General features: G+C 40.4%; 1 protein-coding gene across 2 annotated transcripts in view; it reads right to left on the reverse strand.

The window, feature by feature from the left end:
- Positions 1-17,916, reverse strand: part of STRN (striatin) — a 117,769-nt gene that overhangs the window by 19,834 nt on the left and 80,019 nt on the right. Inside the window, exons 9-11 of one of the 2 annotated variants that reach the window (XM_030557103.1) lie at positions 17,629-17,715; positions 16,923-17,066; positions 5,063-5,199 (exon numbers count right to left, since the gene is read on the reverse strand). In XM_030557103.1, the coding sequence (XP_030412963.1) occupies positions 5,063-5,199; positions 16,923-17,066; positions 17,629-17,715 (368 nt within the window). The remainder of the gene's footprint in view (positions 1-5,062; positions 5,200-16,922; positions 17,067-17,628; positions 17,716-17,916) is intronic. The other variant, XM_030557104.1, reaches the window with a different exon arrangement.

A 17,916-nucleotide genomic window follows, 5' to 3' on the forward strand; every position in this document is an offset into this window, starting at 1 on the left:
TAGAAAATCAGGCTCAATAAGGATTAAAGGAGAAATAGTGGTTGCTAAATCTATAAATGAGGTTCTTGGAGTGACAAATTATTTTAGATTAAATTCAATGCTCCTTTTCAGTTAAAAAAAGACTGCAGATCCTCGAGACTCTTCCTTTATTGCTGGGAAATGAGTGGGGCCTAATTTCAGAGAAAAAGTACTGGGGATGAAAGCAAATGCCATAGTAAATTGGCAGGTGGAGTCAGAGGCAGGTGCAGTGATATAAAATACTTTCAAGTCATTTTTTTAAACTGACAATTTCAAATTAATAGCATCCCTTTAAGGGAGACAACATTTGTCAGCTCCAGTTTGTTAAAAAGAAGGCTTACGGGTAACGGATTATTTCTTCAACAGGTGGCATATAGGAATTAGGTGACAGAATTCCAACTCAGAGAAGTTTAGGATCCATTCTACTGATATGGCCAGAAAGAGCAGGGCAGAACAGATTTCAGTGTCACTTTGGAAATATCTCCTAAATAACTATAAAGTTAACAACTGTAATTAATGTTCTAACACAGTAATATAACAACTTTAAGTAGCTACAGGTTTTGGATGGGAAGGGAGGGTTTATATTTTATTTTCTGACAGATTACACGAGAATGTAACATTTAACGATGTAAGATTAAGACTGATGAACATCAAAACATTACTGGATAAATATATATTTAATCATTTTAACTACTGATTGATGTTCACTTCTATTAGTTATTATTAATTTACACATTTGTACTCCAGATGCTAATTTTTAATAAACACCCAACAGAGAAGGATTCTCTCAGGGCCTGACAATGACAAAGTCAGGACTCCCAAGCTTCATTCTGGATCTGCTATTTATGCTATGGGACTTTATGAAATTCACTTAAGGTGTCTGGGTGAAATCCTGATCACACTGTTGTTAATGGGATTTTGCCATTGACTTCAATGGGACCAGGATTTTACCCTGCATGTTTCAGTTTACCTACCTGTAAAATGGATGTAATGAATACTTGCTTTATTGGAGAACTGAGAGACTTAATTAATGTTCGTAAAATACTTTGATATGTCTGAATTCAAGATGCTACTGTAGTTCAGTATTTATTATTAAAAACCAGGAAGAAAAATCTAAGCCCTTTGTGAATTTATGAAGCACTAAACAGAATGGTGACTGAAGAAAGATGTTTGTAATTCAAATGAAGAGTGCAGAAGGTAATCAAACAATTGGTGTGGAACATGATACTTAAAGGACACAGGCCTCCATCATATGAAAAACAATAAGCCTTTCTTGCTGACTTCATATTATCAAAAATTCTCTCCAAAAGAGACAGAAATTGTAGGTTAACATTTAGCAAGATTCCAAGTTTTTAAGAATTCAAACATAATTTGATGATTTAGCAATCACCTCCTCCAACAAGTGGGAAGCAAGTTTACCACTAAGGGTTATCAATATTGTGTAATCATTGTCTAGACTGAGCCTGGATAGAATTCATGTTGTTAGACGGAATGGAGAAAGCAGCAGAACCTCAAAGATACGAACACCAGAGTTACGGACTGACAGGTCAACCAGACACCATTGATTGGATGAGCCTATCTGCAAGTGTGTTTTCCTTTCCCAGTTCTACTTATGTGAAATATTTGCTGGAACAGTTCACATTTTCCCATCTAGAGGGCTTCCCAAACCAGGTATAAAAATTCTGTTCTTTCTTGCTGGTGGATTTAAAATGATAATGGCCAGCTTTCAGAGGGGTAGCCATGTTAGTCTGTATCAGCAAAAACAACAAGGACACCTTGTGGCACCTAAGAGACTAACACATTTATTTGGGCATAAGCTTTCGTGGGCAATAACCCACTACATCAGATGCATCGAGTGAGCCTGCCTACTGTATTTTTCATTCTATGCATCTGATGCAGTGGGTTCTAGCCCACGAAAGTTTATGCTCAAATAAAATGTGTTAGTCTCTAAGGTGCCACAAGAACTCCTAATGGCCAACTTGCTCTTTAAGTAAAAACAGATTATGGGACAAGAGTCCACAATAAATGTATACCTTCACTTGTACGACACTTATCTGGAGTTTTCACACCAAGTTTCCCCAGAATGGCACCACCTCACATGAGATTCCTACTACAGATTAGACATGTTTGTTTTCACTCACTTGGACAATTGAGATTTGGTAATCCCTGTTGAATTTCAGATGGCAGTAACATTCTGTCAGATCAGAACTTCTTAAAAGGAGTCTGTCACAGAGATTAAATCAAAAAATCTGTGTGATTAATGACTACTGAGATCTCAGAGCCCTTTTAGGGTCTCTTACACAGATTTATAGCAGCCATGAAACTTAGTCTCATTGTATTACTTGCTAATTATGTACTTAGGATTGAGACACATTTTGTAAAGTCACATGGTACCAATGTCAAACTAAAAGAAATTTTAATTAAGGAGAAAGGTACTTTTCTCTAGATCACATAAGTGATTTCCTATTCCTATCAAGGAGGAACTACTCCTAGACAGAGCACTCAAACGTATTTTTGTCTCAAATTGATTGAGGTATCTGAAAAAACTTGTTTCTACCAGAGGAAATGCGTTTATACAATTTTCTTCACAGGAAGAACTGGATTTTATAGTACTTTGATTCTCCTGAATTGGAATGTTTGTTCAAAGAACACAATATTGAGAACTTTCCCCAATCTTACTCTAAAGCCCTCACTAAACAATGCTGAGGACCTATGTGTTTGAAATTAGTGACCCGCAGAGGTACTAAATTATTAACAGGAACAGAAAACAGTCTTAGGAGGGGACCACATGCTACTTGGCATGCACTGCGTGGTGCCAATACAGATAACAGTACTATCATCTACTTCTTAGACTGCAGTTTTCATCTGCAGATTTTAGAAACACTTTACATAGGAGATAAATATCATTATCCTCATTTTACATATGGTGAAACTGAGGCACAGAGAAGATGAAGTGACCTGCCTAAGGTAAGCCAGTAGGCTAGTAACAGAACCAGAAACAGAACTCAGAACACCTGAGTTCCAGTCTAGAGCTCCATCTATCAGGTAAAACTACTTCAATTCCTTTTCACCCTTCTGGACATCCTAGCATCTCTGAAGAAGGCAGAAAGGTAGAAAAATGGGTCTACAGCGGCAGCATACTCTAAGAACTTCAGTTACTAATAAGTAACCTACTTTTCTCCCTCTTTAAATTACCAAGATGGGTTCTACTCTTGGAAATCAACCACAGAGGGTAGCTTAAGAGTAATTTGATTTAAGGACTGGAAGACAGTTCGTCCAAAATTAGTATCTGATCAGACTACTTGCAGCCTAAGCCTTCAGTCAAGTGAGGTCAATGAGAACCATGAAAGAGTTGATTTCTGGATCACAAGACAGAATTGTAGAAGGCTCTTAAGAAATCACATTGTAAGTGAATGAACAAAAATGAATGCCCTTTCACAGGAAGGCAGTAATATGCAAAAGCAACTGCCATATGAACTTTCAGGTTAGAGACAGGAATGATAGGTTTCAGCAATGAAATCTGCTACTCCAAGATGTAAAGTACTGAACAAACAAATAAGAGACACCAGAATCCACATGGAAGCCTGAACAAAGAAGCAAACAGACAATGTGAAAGCTCTTTCATATGAATAGATTAGAGGACTCCAACACCACTTGACAAATATCTTAAACTCGAGATTTCAGCAGTTAAGAGTCAAGAATCTATACTACCAAATGAAGGGAAGTGGGGGGATCAGAATGTAACAGCGTCCCTCCCTTCTTGAAAGAAAATCATGCATACTTTAGTGGAAACAGAGGCAGCCCTGAGCTAAAGCTAGGAGATCATGCTACCAGATCCAATGTACCTAAACAGGAATGTCCTCTCTTGTTGCTAAACAAATCATGACTCACAAAAGACAAATTGAATACTTTGCAGAATATAGCGATGGCTGCTGCTGCAGCATTACTCAATGTCTTTGAATAAACTGCAGTCACCTGTGTAACATCTGTGTCTGGGTGTATATGCCTTTAAAGGTCTGCTTGTTAATTTCTGGAATTTGAAATGCCGGGGATGATTTTATTCCAGAGTTTATTAAAAAAAAAAAAAAATCACATAGCCATAACACCTATGGTAATTTACTACATGTATGGTCAGGTCGGATGAAAACTAAAGCTCCTGAAAGCTTCCATTTGCTACTGTTTGCAATTCCTGTACATCTGCAAAAGAGCACTGTACTGGGATTGATCTGTAGTTGCCAGATCACCAAGGTAAGAACACAGGGACAGATGGCTAAAGTAAATAATAGCTAAAATACACTTTGCTAGAAAGTAAAAGCTTTTAAAAATATGAAAAATCTGACATCTGGCTCCAAATAAGCAGTTGAGACATTCATTAACAGGCTATACAGAAGAAACAAAGGAGGGAGTCATGCATCTTAAAATCTTAGCGAGGAGCTATATGTGCACAGTGCTATCACCTATTAAGGCTATTTGACTTTCAATAGTTCTAAGGTCTGTGGCATGGCACACAGACTCCAAGGATATGCCTTACACTGCAATTAAACACATGCAGCAGGCCCAAGTCGGGCTCACGGAGCTCTAAAATTGCAGTGTAGACATCCAGGCTCAGGCTAGAGTCTGGGCTCTGGGACGCTCCCACCTCTTATGGTCCCCTAGCCCAGACAGCTATATTGTAATTTTATACCCCTGCAGCCTGCCAGAGTCAGCTGACACAGACCAGCCACAGGAGTTTTATTGCAGTGGAGATGTACCCCAAGGGTGGGGATCTGAGGAGCAATTACTATACATGAAGAACAGCTATTTTGAGTTAAGACAGCAGAAGACCCTTAAAAGGTCACTTAACTTTTTTCTCTTTTAATAAAGAGAATTATCCTTCATTTTGCAAATGATGGATATTTTGCAAACACTTTTCTTTATTCTATATATTGCACATGTGGGGTTCCTCCTGTAGTCAGAAGCTTTACATGGTTACAGACTTCACTAAGATCTTCACACACATATAGACGGCAGAACCTTAAATGGCTTATTTTAAACTACCACTTACATCGTAAGTCAGTGAATCTGCCTCGTTGGCAACTGTAAGGCCTGCCAATTCTCCAAGACCCAGTTCACTTTCAAGGGCTTCATCTGCTCCCATAATGAATGACTTCCCTGATGTAGGAGGGAACGTTAAAGCTTCCACTGCAAGAAATGAAAAACACGCAAAAAGTCATAGCTATACACATACAATTCTGTGGGTTTTCATGTAAAAATATTTGTTCATTTTCCCTGTAAAATAGTATATATTAAATTACCTCAATTAGTAACCAAGGACAAAAGAGCAATAGACATTCACGCATGCAGAAAAGACACATATTCCAAAAGATATCCAAGGCACTTTCCAGTAATGGAGGTCTTTGAATACGCTGCTTTCACAGATCCACACCCTTGGAGTCCATGTGCCTCAGGACTGCTAAAAGCAATTGTTTATGTCCCTTTCAGCTCTTTCTAATGCCAAAGTAATAAAGAGGTGCACAGCCACTTCTTCAATTTTATACAGAATACACAGATGCTTCAAAGATGCAGGGAAGGGAAGAATGGAAACAGGGGCTGGTTGAGGCAACATATTTGGAGAAATTCAGGTATTAAAAACCTAGGTTTTTCCTTCTATACACTGCTTCCACAGCTATCTTGGAAATTATAGGTATACGTACCCAGAGGAGCACTGGGTATTTAAAAAGGGAGTGTTCAAGCATTCTCTCATAAGGAGCATCTGACCTAGCCTTTCAACTGAGAGCAACGTTAGGTAAAAATAAAAACGGAGAAGTCTTCAAATTTCAGAGGTGATTATGTGTTGTAGATTCAACAGAAATGGTATCATAATACTGGTGGAATTAGCCTTCAGGTCACCTGATACTTATCTTTGAGTTAACAGGAATGAAAACAGAACAATTAAATGTGGATACCATCTATACCCTAACTAATTTCCCTGTGGAGCTCACACCAACAAACTTGAAGGAGCCTGGATGACTTACAGAAATTCTAGCCTATGCATCACATTCAACTTGAACTATACAGCTGCTCCAGGAGAACTGAAGTTTAGAAAAGAAAACCAGCAAGGAGAGGGATCAGATGCAATGAAAATAAGAGATCAGTTTTGCCACAAATCTTCAGTTTCTTCATTGCTCTTGAATTTCCGAAGTTGTGGCTCATATATTATTATATTTATACATATTATATATAGGTTGCAGCCTTTCCTGGAAGGTGCAAACTTGACTAGTCATTCATGCTTCTGCTGTCTTCAGGTTAGGCTGTTGCTGTGCCCTCTTGAGGACTACCTGGAATCTTCACCTATAGTGCCCTAAGTTGCAGCCTATTGCTTACAAAAATGGGTCAGCGAGCGCTAATTATGCCTATGCTAACTCCACTCCACTGGCTTCCCATTTGTTTCCAGATGTAATTCAATATATTGGTTCTAATTTACTGCAAAAACCCATAAGTAGCTTGGAAATAGCTGCCTTAGTGTCTTCAGCACTGCAACTGTTGATTAGATACTTTTGCCACCAGTGTCAAGTTAGACATTTTAGGGATTTAATGTAGGATGCTTTCAGTGGAAGGTCACTGCCATTGTATCTTGCTCTTTCAGGTGTGTCACCAGAAATCGATTCCAAAGATTTTCAGAGTGTGGGATGAGACACATCTTTATGATAAAGCATTTGCTCAGCTATGACAATCACTGGGTTATGACTGGAATGGTACTGTTAAATAGATATACTTTTAAAACATTTCTCAAATGTTAACACATTACAAAGATACAAAGAATGGATATTTGTGTTGTCCATTGTGGGTAGTTTAGATGTTACATTTAATCTTTGTAATGCTAAAAAGTGACAGGCATACAAAAGAAGATGTTACTTACCCTGTACAGTAACTGGAATTCTTCAAGATATTTGTTGGGTGTTACACTTAGGTGCACATGAACTCCATGCACTTTGATCAGAGGCTTTTGATAGCAGTGTGCCCATTTGGTCCACACATGCATCCTAGCATATTCGTGCCCCAGACTGAGGGTATGCAGGAAGTGTCAGATGAACTGCCCTCAGTTCCTTCTCTACTACAAAGTCCTACAACACAAAGATTCTGAGGTAGAGAGGAAGAAGGCAGGTAGTGAAGCACCTATAGGGTCAAACATCTTGAACTCCAGTTACCACAGAGGGTAAGTAACCTTTCCTTCTCTGTCAGTAAGGTCCCTATGCTCCACTTCAGGCGACTCCTCAGCAGTACTTTCTGAAGGAGGTGGGTGCTTAGGAGTGTAGTTTAACAGTTCGCAGAACTGCAGTCCCAAAGGCAGCATCTGCCCTAGAGGCATGTACTAAGGCATAGTGTTCTGACAAGGTGTAGATGAAAGTCCACAGCAGCTTTGCATATTTCACCAATGGATACATTCTTCAACAGAGCTATGGAAATAGACTGAGATCTGGTGGAATGGGCTACAACCCTGAAAGGAGGTTTAGCATTAGCAGCCTCATAGTGGAAGATGAAACAAATGGAAACCCACTTAGAGAGTCTTCAAGAAGAAAGAGGGACTTTAATTCTGTCCACGAAAGAGAAACAGCCTGGGAGAGACTCTGAAGGGTTTAGTCCTTTCCAAATAAAAAGCCAATACCCTCTTGTTGTATAAGGTGCATAGGACAGCTTCCTCCCTAGTCAGATGAGGTTTAGGATGTAACACTGGCAGCCGATGACCTGACTGATATTAAAGTCTGAGGTTACATTGGGTAAAAAATGGGAGATGTGGCCAAAGACATACCTTTTCTTTATAGAAAACTGTGTAGAAAGGGACCAATCATTAAGGCACAAAGCTCACCAATTCTCCTAGTGGAGGTGATGGCCACTAAAAATGCAGTCTTCACAGACAAGTGTAGAAGGACACACTTAGCTAGTGGCTAAAAATGGAGGCTTTACTGGTTGGTGAGTCTTGCCCACATGCTCAGGGTTTAACTGATGGCCATATTTGCGGTTGGGAAGGAATTTTCCTCCGGGGCAGATTGGCAGAGGTCCTGGAGGTTTTTTGCCTTCCTCTGCAGCATGAGGCACGGGTCACTTGCTGGAGGATTCTCTGCAGCTTGAGGTCTTCAAACTACAATTTCAAGACTTCAATAACTCAGACATAGGTTAGGGGGTTGTTACAGGAGTGGGTGGGTGAGATTCTGTGGCCTGAATTGTGCAGGAGGTCAGACTAGATGATCATAATGATCCCTTCTGACTTTAAAGTCTATGAGTCTATAAAGTTGAGGCCCAAATTCAAGTTCTACATAGGAGTGGGTTCTTTGACATGTGGAAAAAGGTCAGCCAATCCTCTGGTGAATCTGGAAGTGATGGGGTGAGCAACACTAAAAGCCAATCAACAGGGCAACAGAAAACTGTGAAAGTTCATTTAGCAGCTATAACAGAACTCAGAGAGAGGCATGAATTCTTCAAACTCGACAGGTAATCTAAGACATCCAAAAGGGAAGACTCAGCAGGGGATACAATAATGGTGGAATCTCTTTCATTTCTGCAGGTAAATTTTTCTAGTTGCTGCTTTTCTGCTATTCAACAAAACCTCCTGTACCTCTCTTCAACAGGAGACCTCTACCCCAGAGAACCATCTAGAAACCAAGCCTTGAGCTACTGCACGTTCGAGCTGAGATCAGTTCTTGAGTCAGCAGGTCAGGAATGGTTGGAAGCTGTAGTGAGATGCAAGGTGAATCAGGCAGGGGAACCATATTTGCCTTGGCCAAATCAGTGCAACCAGGATGACTTTAGCTCTGTCCTGATTGATTTTGTTTAGTACTCTGAGGAGCAGCAGTGCTAGTGGATAGGTACAGAGGAGATATCTTGACCAGAAGATGACGAAGGCTTCTCCCTGAGATTGATGATCTAGACCCTCTTGATCCGAACATCCGACACCCTCTGCTGAGGACATTGGTGAAGAGGTCTGTTTCTGGAAAACCCCAGGTGCGGAATATATGCTCAAGAATTAGGTATTTGATTCCCACTCCTAGTCCTAGCAGAAGTGTCTGCTTGAGCCATTGGATATAGTGTTCTAAAGACTCAGTAAGTATGATGCTGAGAAGAAAATCCGACGTGCTATGTGCCACTTCTACCATTTTACTGCTTCTGCACAAAGGGAAAGGAATCTTGCTCCTCCTTGACAATTTATATAATGAATGCTGGTTCTGTTGTCTGTCGATAGATTAGCCCTTGATCATGGGAAGGAAACGTTTGCAGGCAAATCTAACTGATCTGAGTTCCAGGAGGTTACTGTGGAAAGTGGACTCTTGGGCAATCCATTTGCCTTGAATGTTATGTGTTTGACGATATTATACACCCAACTGCCACCCTATGAGAAACCTATAAGAAATGCATCATACAATGGTGGCAGTCGTTGAGAGGCAGAATGAAAGGAATGCCAACACAGACATTGTCCAGGTCTTTCCACCAACTGTAGAACCTGATGAGGAATTGACAGTAATTTGTTCAGACTGTGCTTGTTGGGGGTGTAATCAGTTCTCAATCATCCTTGAGAGCAGTGTAGGTGCAATCTGACATGAAGCGTGACAAATGTGCAGGCTACCATATGATCTAGGAGCTGCAGACAAATTGTGGCTCTTTGCAGACTTACCTGAACCTGCACGATCAGATCATATAGTGTCAAAAACCTGTCAGTTGGTAGGTAAACTCTGGATATTTGTGGCATGTTAGGTGGCTCCTTATAAACTCTATTCACTGAACTGGTCTCAATGTGGACTGGTCTTTGTTGGGCTCAAGTCCTAACTGGTTGAATAGGGTCATAGTTTTCCTCACTGTGGAAAGAACTTTGTTGTACAAATGGCCCTTGAGAAGCCAAATCATCGAGATAGCAGAAATCAATTATTCCTGATCGTTGGAGTTGAGTGGCTTCTCAAGGGACTTCATAAAGACTCCGGGGGCAGTAGAGAGCCTGGATGGGAGAACGTGATCTTGGAAGTGCTCCTGGCTGACCATGAAGGTCAAGGACTGCAGACCCATCCCCCAGATCTAGAGATGGTATTTATAGCTATGAGTGTCGCCATTCTGAACTTCCGAAAATGTTCGACCATCTGAAATCTAAGATTCGTCTCCATATACTCTTATTTTGGGGAACCAGAAATTACTTGGAATAGAACCCCTTTCTCTCTGTGTTTGGCAGGAACTGGAACTGTGGACTACTATATGGAGAAGGAACAGGACTTCCTGTTTCAGCAGATGGAGTCCCTGAAAAAGGATGAGGAAGGAGGATAGGGTGGGGAAATGGAGGTGAAATGGATGGAATAACCTCATGTTACAACCTCCAAAATCCATCTGTCAGAAGTAATCTTCTCCTACGAAGATCGAAAATAGGAGAGATGATACCCAAATAATGGAAGAGAGCAAAACCTTTGGCCAAAACATCAACATTGACACTGAGATGAGGAAAGCTGAGTAGTGTTTGTTCTTGTGGTGGAGGACGGTTCTCTATCGTGGAAATTAGGTTTCTTCTTAAGTGGTTGCAAAGGCCTGTGATAAACAAGGAATTGGGCTTGGTGGAATCTGTGCACCATCTATGACCTGCTGAATCTCTTTTATTTGCAAGCACGTAGATACTGAGGGAGCAGATAGTAGCCCTCAAATCCCTGCAAGAATGTAAGAGTCCCCTGGTGAACTCACTAAAGAGCTTGAACCTCACAGTGTTTTTCCTAGGGAGACCTGAGGATTGCAGCCAGAAGTCATGACATATGACCACTGCAGAAAGAGTCAGCTGCCATGTCAGCCACATCTAGAGTAACAAAGTCCTGGTTAATAAATGACTTTCCACAATGAATACCTGATATTGCTCTCATTATTCCTGAGGCAGATGATCAATAAAAACTAAATTTCTCATAATGGGTGTAGTTATATTTTGTAATCAGCACTTGATAATTGGCAATTTTAAATTGTAACAAAGCAGAGGACCACCTTTTTTGGCCAAAAAGAGATCTAGGTCCTTAGAATGTGGAATAGCCTTTAATGGTATTGTCTACTTTGTTTATTCACAGCATCCAGCACCAAGGAATTGAGGGCTAGGTGTGTGAACAAAAACTTGGAATCTTTAGCAGGAACATTCTTTTTTCTTTTTTCTGTCCTCTTACAGGTTGGAGGTCCGGGAGCTGGGGTTTCCCAAAATTGTTTTGGCAGGTTCAAGCAGGGCTCTGTTTGTAGGTAAGACTACTAGACCAGAAGTGGCAATATAGAGAACATCCAAGAATTTGTTCTGGGTCTCCTGAATGTCTTCTGTGGGGATTCTGGAGGGAGTCAGGAATTGTCTTTGTGAGCATTTGGAAGTGCTTAAGATCATCCACACGTGATGGAGGTGGCAGCATCACTGCCTCATTAGGAAGAAATGTTAGTCTGCAGAATAGATGGCGACAGATGAGGCCCTGGTACTAAGAGTCTTTCCATATCCATCAATAGAGGGGATTCCAGTTCATCCAAGACAAACAAGTCCTGGAAAATCTAAACTCCTGTGGTACCAGGTGAGAGTGTGCAGAACTCTGATGATGCTCTGTGGATGACTGACTTTGCAAACTGATCAATCAGTGCTATTAATGTCAACTTGGATACTGCAGGAAACTTGGAAGCAGGGTACCACAGGACTTGTAAGTTCCTGAAGCCTGAACTGAAGGGCCCTCAGTATTAGGAGTTCTCAGGAGCCTCAGTGGTATCCTTTCTGGGATGCGAGGTCTCTAAAGCAGTGGGTCTCTGTGGTGACCTTGGTTTCCTGGCACCATCTTCTTTTTGAGGTGATTTGGAGCTCCTCTTTCTTGAAGTCTTGGTGCCATCCTCTGTGGTTCTCTCCCCAGTGGGTGAGTGGGCTGCAGAAGTTGATGGGGCGCTGTACAAACAGGGAGACCGCTATAGCTGGCAGAAGAGGGGGTATCTGGACCTGGGTCTGAGCAAGGCGAAGGGAGTGCACCACCATGAGAAGCCTAAACTTAATTTCCATGTTTTTTCTAGGCCTACTCTTAAACCCTGAACAACTTTTACACTTAGATGGGAAATGGATGTCCTCTAAGCTGCAGACACAGTGAGTGACCATCAATAACAGACACAGGATTCCATCAAGTGAGACAATGTTTCAATCCAGAGGATTTAAGCTTAACACAAAGATAACATCCTTCAAAGAAGGAAAGCCTGCACCCACCCACTCATCCCCCCCCCCGGTGGGAGGGGGAGCAACGAGGAGTCTCAAAGAAGTTTCCTAACACACATACACACACCCCCCCCACCTACCTACCTTATACAACTGGTAAAAACTAAAAAGGGGGACTAAAGTAAGCTCTAAACAATAAAGCAAAAACTAGAATCTATTCCCTATGACAACGGTAACTATGACATAGACAAAATGCTTCAACTCAGGCCTAGGCAGCTGAGAAGGAACTGAAGGCTGTTCATCTGATACTGCTTCTATACCCTCAGTATGGGGAATGACAGCGCTCATGGGTAGATTGCAAGGCACTGCTACCAAGTCTCTTATCAAAGGCACATGGGGGCATGTGCACCTTAAATTGAGCACCCATAGGACATAAAAAAATAAGTTATTAGAGAAAATTCACTAAATAATGAGTTCTGAAAGAAAATGAGACATAGAAAACCAATGTCTGAACAGCGCTTCGTGACTGAAAGCTCTGTTGATAGGCAGAAGAAAATATGAACTGAAGGAATAGGAGGGAACCATACACCCCTGGTATTGAGACACGTTTGCATATATTCTGCCCTCCACCATATACTAATGGCCTTTGTTGTTTGAGTGACATGTAGACTGAGAATGGGAAGCTGTGGAGGAAATGTCTAAGACCTACCACCTTTTAGAACAGGGGATCTCAAACTGGGGGCTGGGACCCCTCAGGGGGTCGTGACTGTGACGGGTTGGATCACAGAACCCCCCCTGGGAGCTGCCAATTGATGTGCTAAGACTACCTCTGTTCCTGTTTTCCCTGCCAGCTCAGGACTCCAGCACCCTGTGTTGCTGACACTCCAGTCTGCTCCAACAAAGACCCAGGGTCTGAATTACCTGCCCCAAAGCTGCAGGTTTACCTGAAAACAGCTCACAGAACTGCTTGTCTTTAGCACTCAGATGCCCAACTCCCAATGGGGTCTAAACCTAAATAAACCCATTTTACCCTGTATAAAGTTTATGCAAGGTAAACAAATTGTTCGCCCTCTATAACACTAATAGAGAGATATACACAGTTGTTTGCTCCCCCAGGTATTAATACATACTCTGAGTTAATTAATAAATAAAAAGTGATTTTATTAAATACAGAAAGTAGGATTTAAGTGTTACCAAAGTAATAACAGACAGAACAAAGTCACACAAAAAAAATAAAATGCACAAATCTAGGTCTAATCAAACTAAATACGGATAAGATCCTCACCAGTTTCAGAATGCTCCCTTTTACAGACTAATTTCCTTTTAGCCTGGGTCCAGCAATCACTCACACCCCTGTAGTTACTGTTCTTTGTTCCAGTTTCCTTCAAGTATTCTGGGGGGAGAGTGAGGGGTGGAGAGGCTCCTTCTTTAGCCAGTTGAAGACAAAATGGAGGGGTCTCCCAGGGCTTTAAAAATACTCTCTCTTGTGGGTGAAGATCCCCTCCTCACCCTGCGTAGAATCCAGTAACAAAATGGAGATTCGGAATCACATGGGCAAGTCACATGCCCATGCATGACTCAGGGCTTGCAGGTAGAAGCCATTACCCACATGCTATCTTGAACATCCTCAGGTAGACTTCTTATGTGGATTGGAGTCTTCCAAGTTCTTTTGTCTGTTAAGTGCTTCCTGACTGAGCACTTAACTTGCACATTCCTTTCCCAAGAAGTGACCAAATGTTCTAATTAAGGCTACTTAGAAATCAAGCCATTATACAGCCAAAGTTCATAACTTTGAACACACAAATGGTGCCTGCATACAACTAGGATGAACATAACCAGTAGATCATAACCTTTACACAGATATGTTACATGGTGTCATAAACAGATAGCTACGGGTTAATGTCTCTTTCACCTGAAAAAAAGTAACCTGAAACACCTGACCAGAGGACCAATCAGGAAACCAGACTTTTTCAGGTCTGGGTGGAGGGAAGTTTGTGTCTGAGTTTTTTGTCTTCTGCCTGTCCCTCTCGGCTATGGGAAGGATTTTTCTATTTCCTGCTTTCTAATCTTCTGTTTCCAAGTTGTGAGTACAGAGATCATAATACAATAGGGGTTATTGTTTTTTTCTTTTGTATTTACATGGTATAGTTGCTGGAGTGCTTTGAATTGTATTCTTTTTGAATAAGGCTGTTTATTCATATTTCTTTTAAGGAATTGACCCTGTATTTGTCACCTTAATACAGAGAGACCATTTTTATGTATTTTTTCTTTCTTTTTATATAAAGCTTTCTTTTTAAGACCTGTTGGAGTTTTTCTTTAGTGGGGAACTCCAGGGAATTGAGTCTGTGCTCACCAGGGAATTGGTGGGAGGAAGAAGTCAGGGGGAAATCTGTGTGTGTTAGATTTACTAGCCTGACTTTGCATTCCCTCTGGGTGAGGGGGGAAGAGAGATTAGCTCTTGGTACTTCTGTTTTCCAAGGCTGGAAACGGGGAGAGTGGAATCCCTCTGTTTAGATTCATGGAGTTTGCTTCTGTTTATCTCTCCAGGAACCCAGGGAGGGAATACCTGGAAGGGAGAAGGGAAGGGAAATGGTTTATTCCCCTTTGTTGTGAGACTCAAGGAATTTGGGTCTTGGGGTCCCCAGGGAAGGTTTTTGGGGGGACCAGAGTGCCCCAAAACACTCTAATTTTTTGGGTGATGGCAGCTTTACCAGGTCCAAGCTGGTAACTAAGCTTGGAGGTTTTCATGCTAATCCCCATATTTTGGACGCTAAGGTCCAAATCTGGGACTAGGTTATGACACATGGCATATGTAGCAAAACCCTATTCCAGTTATATCATACATACATTTGAGAGCACCACCCCATAAAACCTTATGGGGTACACTGTCACAGCGAGGTTATTCCGGGGGGGGGGGGGGAGGGAGGTGTCGCCAACTGTCAGCCTCCACCCGAAACCCTGCTTTTCCTACAGAATTTATAATAGTGTCAACTATATAAAAAGTGCTTTTAATTTATAAGGAGGTGTTGAACTCAGAGGCTTGCTACATGAAAGGAGTCACCAGTACAAAAGTTTGAGAACCACTGTTCTAGAATCTAAGCTTGAATTAAAAAAAAAGTTTCTAACCCTTTTTGATGTTAGACCTTTCTAATACAGAAAAACATGCTAACATCCTTCTGAGTATGCAGACATGCAGATTATTCCTACTGACATGTAATTTCTGCCCAATTTATCTTTATGCCTTCTTCAGATCTGATCTCATCTTAATCCTCTCCAGTCCATCCAGAATATAGTAAGATCATTTCTTCTCACCATTCATGTATTTCTCTGAATCTCCCTATGGCATTCTCTTTTCTACCTTATTCTAGTCAGATTCAAGCTTTTTGTACTCTGCTTGAAGACTGCATAAATTTAACTCTACCCAAATTTCTGCTTTTTATTCATGAACATCTCTTCTTCTTTGCTCTACTAAGGAACTGATGCATGAATTACCAGCTTCCTTTCTCTCACTTGCATTCTTAACTTACTTAATACTTCTTTATATGTAATTTTTTTTAAAATGGATATTAAACTGCTATATTTTTAATAATAAATTTTCACCAATGAAAAATGAAGTGATTGACGTGTTTTGGTTTTGCCTTGTTCATAAGCTAGTCAGATGCTCTCAATTACAATATATATATTTTGAAAGAAAATGAATGTGGAAAGCTCTCATGTTTTTTGCCACCAGTGAGGCACTTGTGCGATGACAGGAAATGCTCAACACACACAAATAATTCTGCTACATTTCAAATTGTTGCTAAGTTACCATTTTTTTAAAAAAAAACCTCTCTAAGCATGTGGGAGGTTGAACTATTGTGCTCTGTAGCAGTTAACCCATATGGAACTCTTTTTCATCTTCATTTGTTTTGTAATTTTGTCAATCTAATTTCTTACTGTTTCAGGAAGAGATATGGATTATTAGCCAAAACCATGTTTTGCTCATTTTTCTGGTCATATTTAGCAATCTTTTGGGCATAAATCACAGTATGCCTCATACAACACCTCAGAAAAGGCACTTTTTGATTATTTGATTATTCTGTATATCATTAAAATAATTGAAATACTGAAGCTAGAACACTGCAAACAACAATTTATAGGTGTAGTGTTTGTGAAGGTAAGTGTTACATACCGAATCAGAGACCGTGCACAGCATATTAGGACTTTCCACCATAAAATTTAAGAAATGGGCAACCAACCTGAGCAAAAATTGCAGTCTGTCTTTCCTCTATGATTCTGGACTCAGTCACTGCGTGTTTCCATGTTAGACACACCCTTTAATTTAGCTGCAGAGTTTGTTCCTTATCACTGCGCTCAAATATTATAAAATGCTACACATCTTCTGTACAAACATACATGGACAAAGGATGGTTTTGTGGTTAAGGTCTGGGAGATCTGTGTTCTATACCTGCCTCTGCCAGTTTTCTAGGGTGAACATTGGCAAATGACTTAGGGCCTGACACGAAGCTCATTGCAGTCTTTCCACTGACCTCAAAAAATTTCAGATCAGGAATTTAAATCTCTCCCTGAATTCCCCCGGGTGATGGAGGAAGGGGATAAGGGGTGCTTATCTACCTCAGGGGTATGATGAGGCTAAATGAATATCTGCAAAGCGCTCTAAAGTATCAGATGTAAAATGTTAGGTAATAATTATTACTATAAATATACAAACATATACAAATTTATATAAACATATGCAGATTTAAATACTTGCCTTCATCTGTCCTGTTTATCTCATGTTCAATAAGCCTTGAGCTACTCGGCCTAGAAGGGGATGTGACAGATGGCTGTAATGAAGGTAGATCATCAACGTCTCTCAAGTTTGCAAGCATGTCTTGCAGCTTTGACCTGTTGGGCCCTAACCGGGAAAAACAAAAGTGAAATGGCTTATGTAAACATAATTCACAGCAATGCAATTTATTACAGCAAATATGTTACAGCAAGACAAGCAACAATGGATCCCATCTTTGATAAGACATTTCCTAATAAACATCAGCAATGAGCGCCTACTTCCAGCAGTAACTAACCTTTCAGCATGAAATGAACATTTTGAAAAAGAAAGTGATGGAAGCAACTGAGAATTTTTTCTCCCACTTTTATGAACTCACACTGCTATTTGCATGAAAAAGTTAAATACCTTCAATTGACTCATCGCAACAAAATGAACAAAATATTTTCTTGCTTTCCAAGAACAATTGCAAACATTTGTGAATTATTTTAAAAATCTGTGCAGATGCTTTGTGCAGTATATTCTTTAAATAAATTTGTGAATATTTTACAATTATTTGTGCAGGAGTGTATATTTGTGATGCTACATAATTTACACAATTGTTATATTAAACATATAAATCAAATTGGATTCGCTGGCTTACTTCCTGAAGCTACATGTGGTGAAGACCCATGCCCTTCTTGACACTTACCTGTGCTTTGCGCCATCATTTTCCCACATCCCTGTTTTGACTGTTTTATATAGGATTGAGGCTGAAACATATCTTCGGTAGTTTTTCCTGTTGTAAGTTTAATTAAGAATGGGAAAATATCTTACCCATAGTCCATTATGGTTTTTCCTAAACCAGTAAATAATACAGCTATTTTTACGTAGCGTTAACACAGAGGTGTATTCTAATATATGTCTGATCTTATTACGCTACTTCACAGGAATTTTTACTACAGCCTTGCAAAATCATTATAAATGTATTAGCCCAGGT

Source organism: Gopherus evgoodei, chromosome 3 (genome assembly GCF_007399415.2).
Source record: "Gopherus evgoodei ecotype Sinaloan lineage chromosome 3, rGopEvg1_v1.p, whole genome shotgun sequence".
NCBI classification, from domain to species: domain Eukaryota; kingdom Metazoa; phylum Chordata; order Testudines; family Testudinidae; genus Gopherus; species Gopherus evgoodei.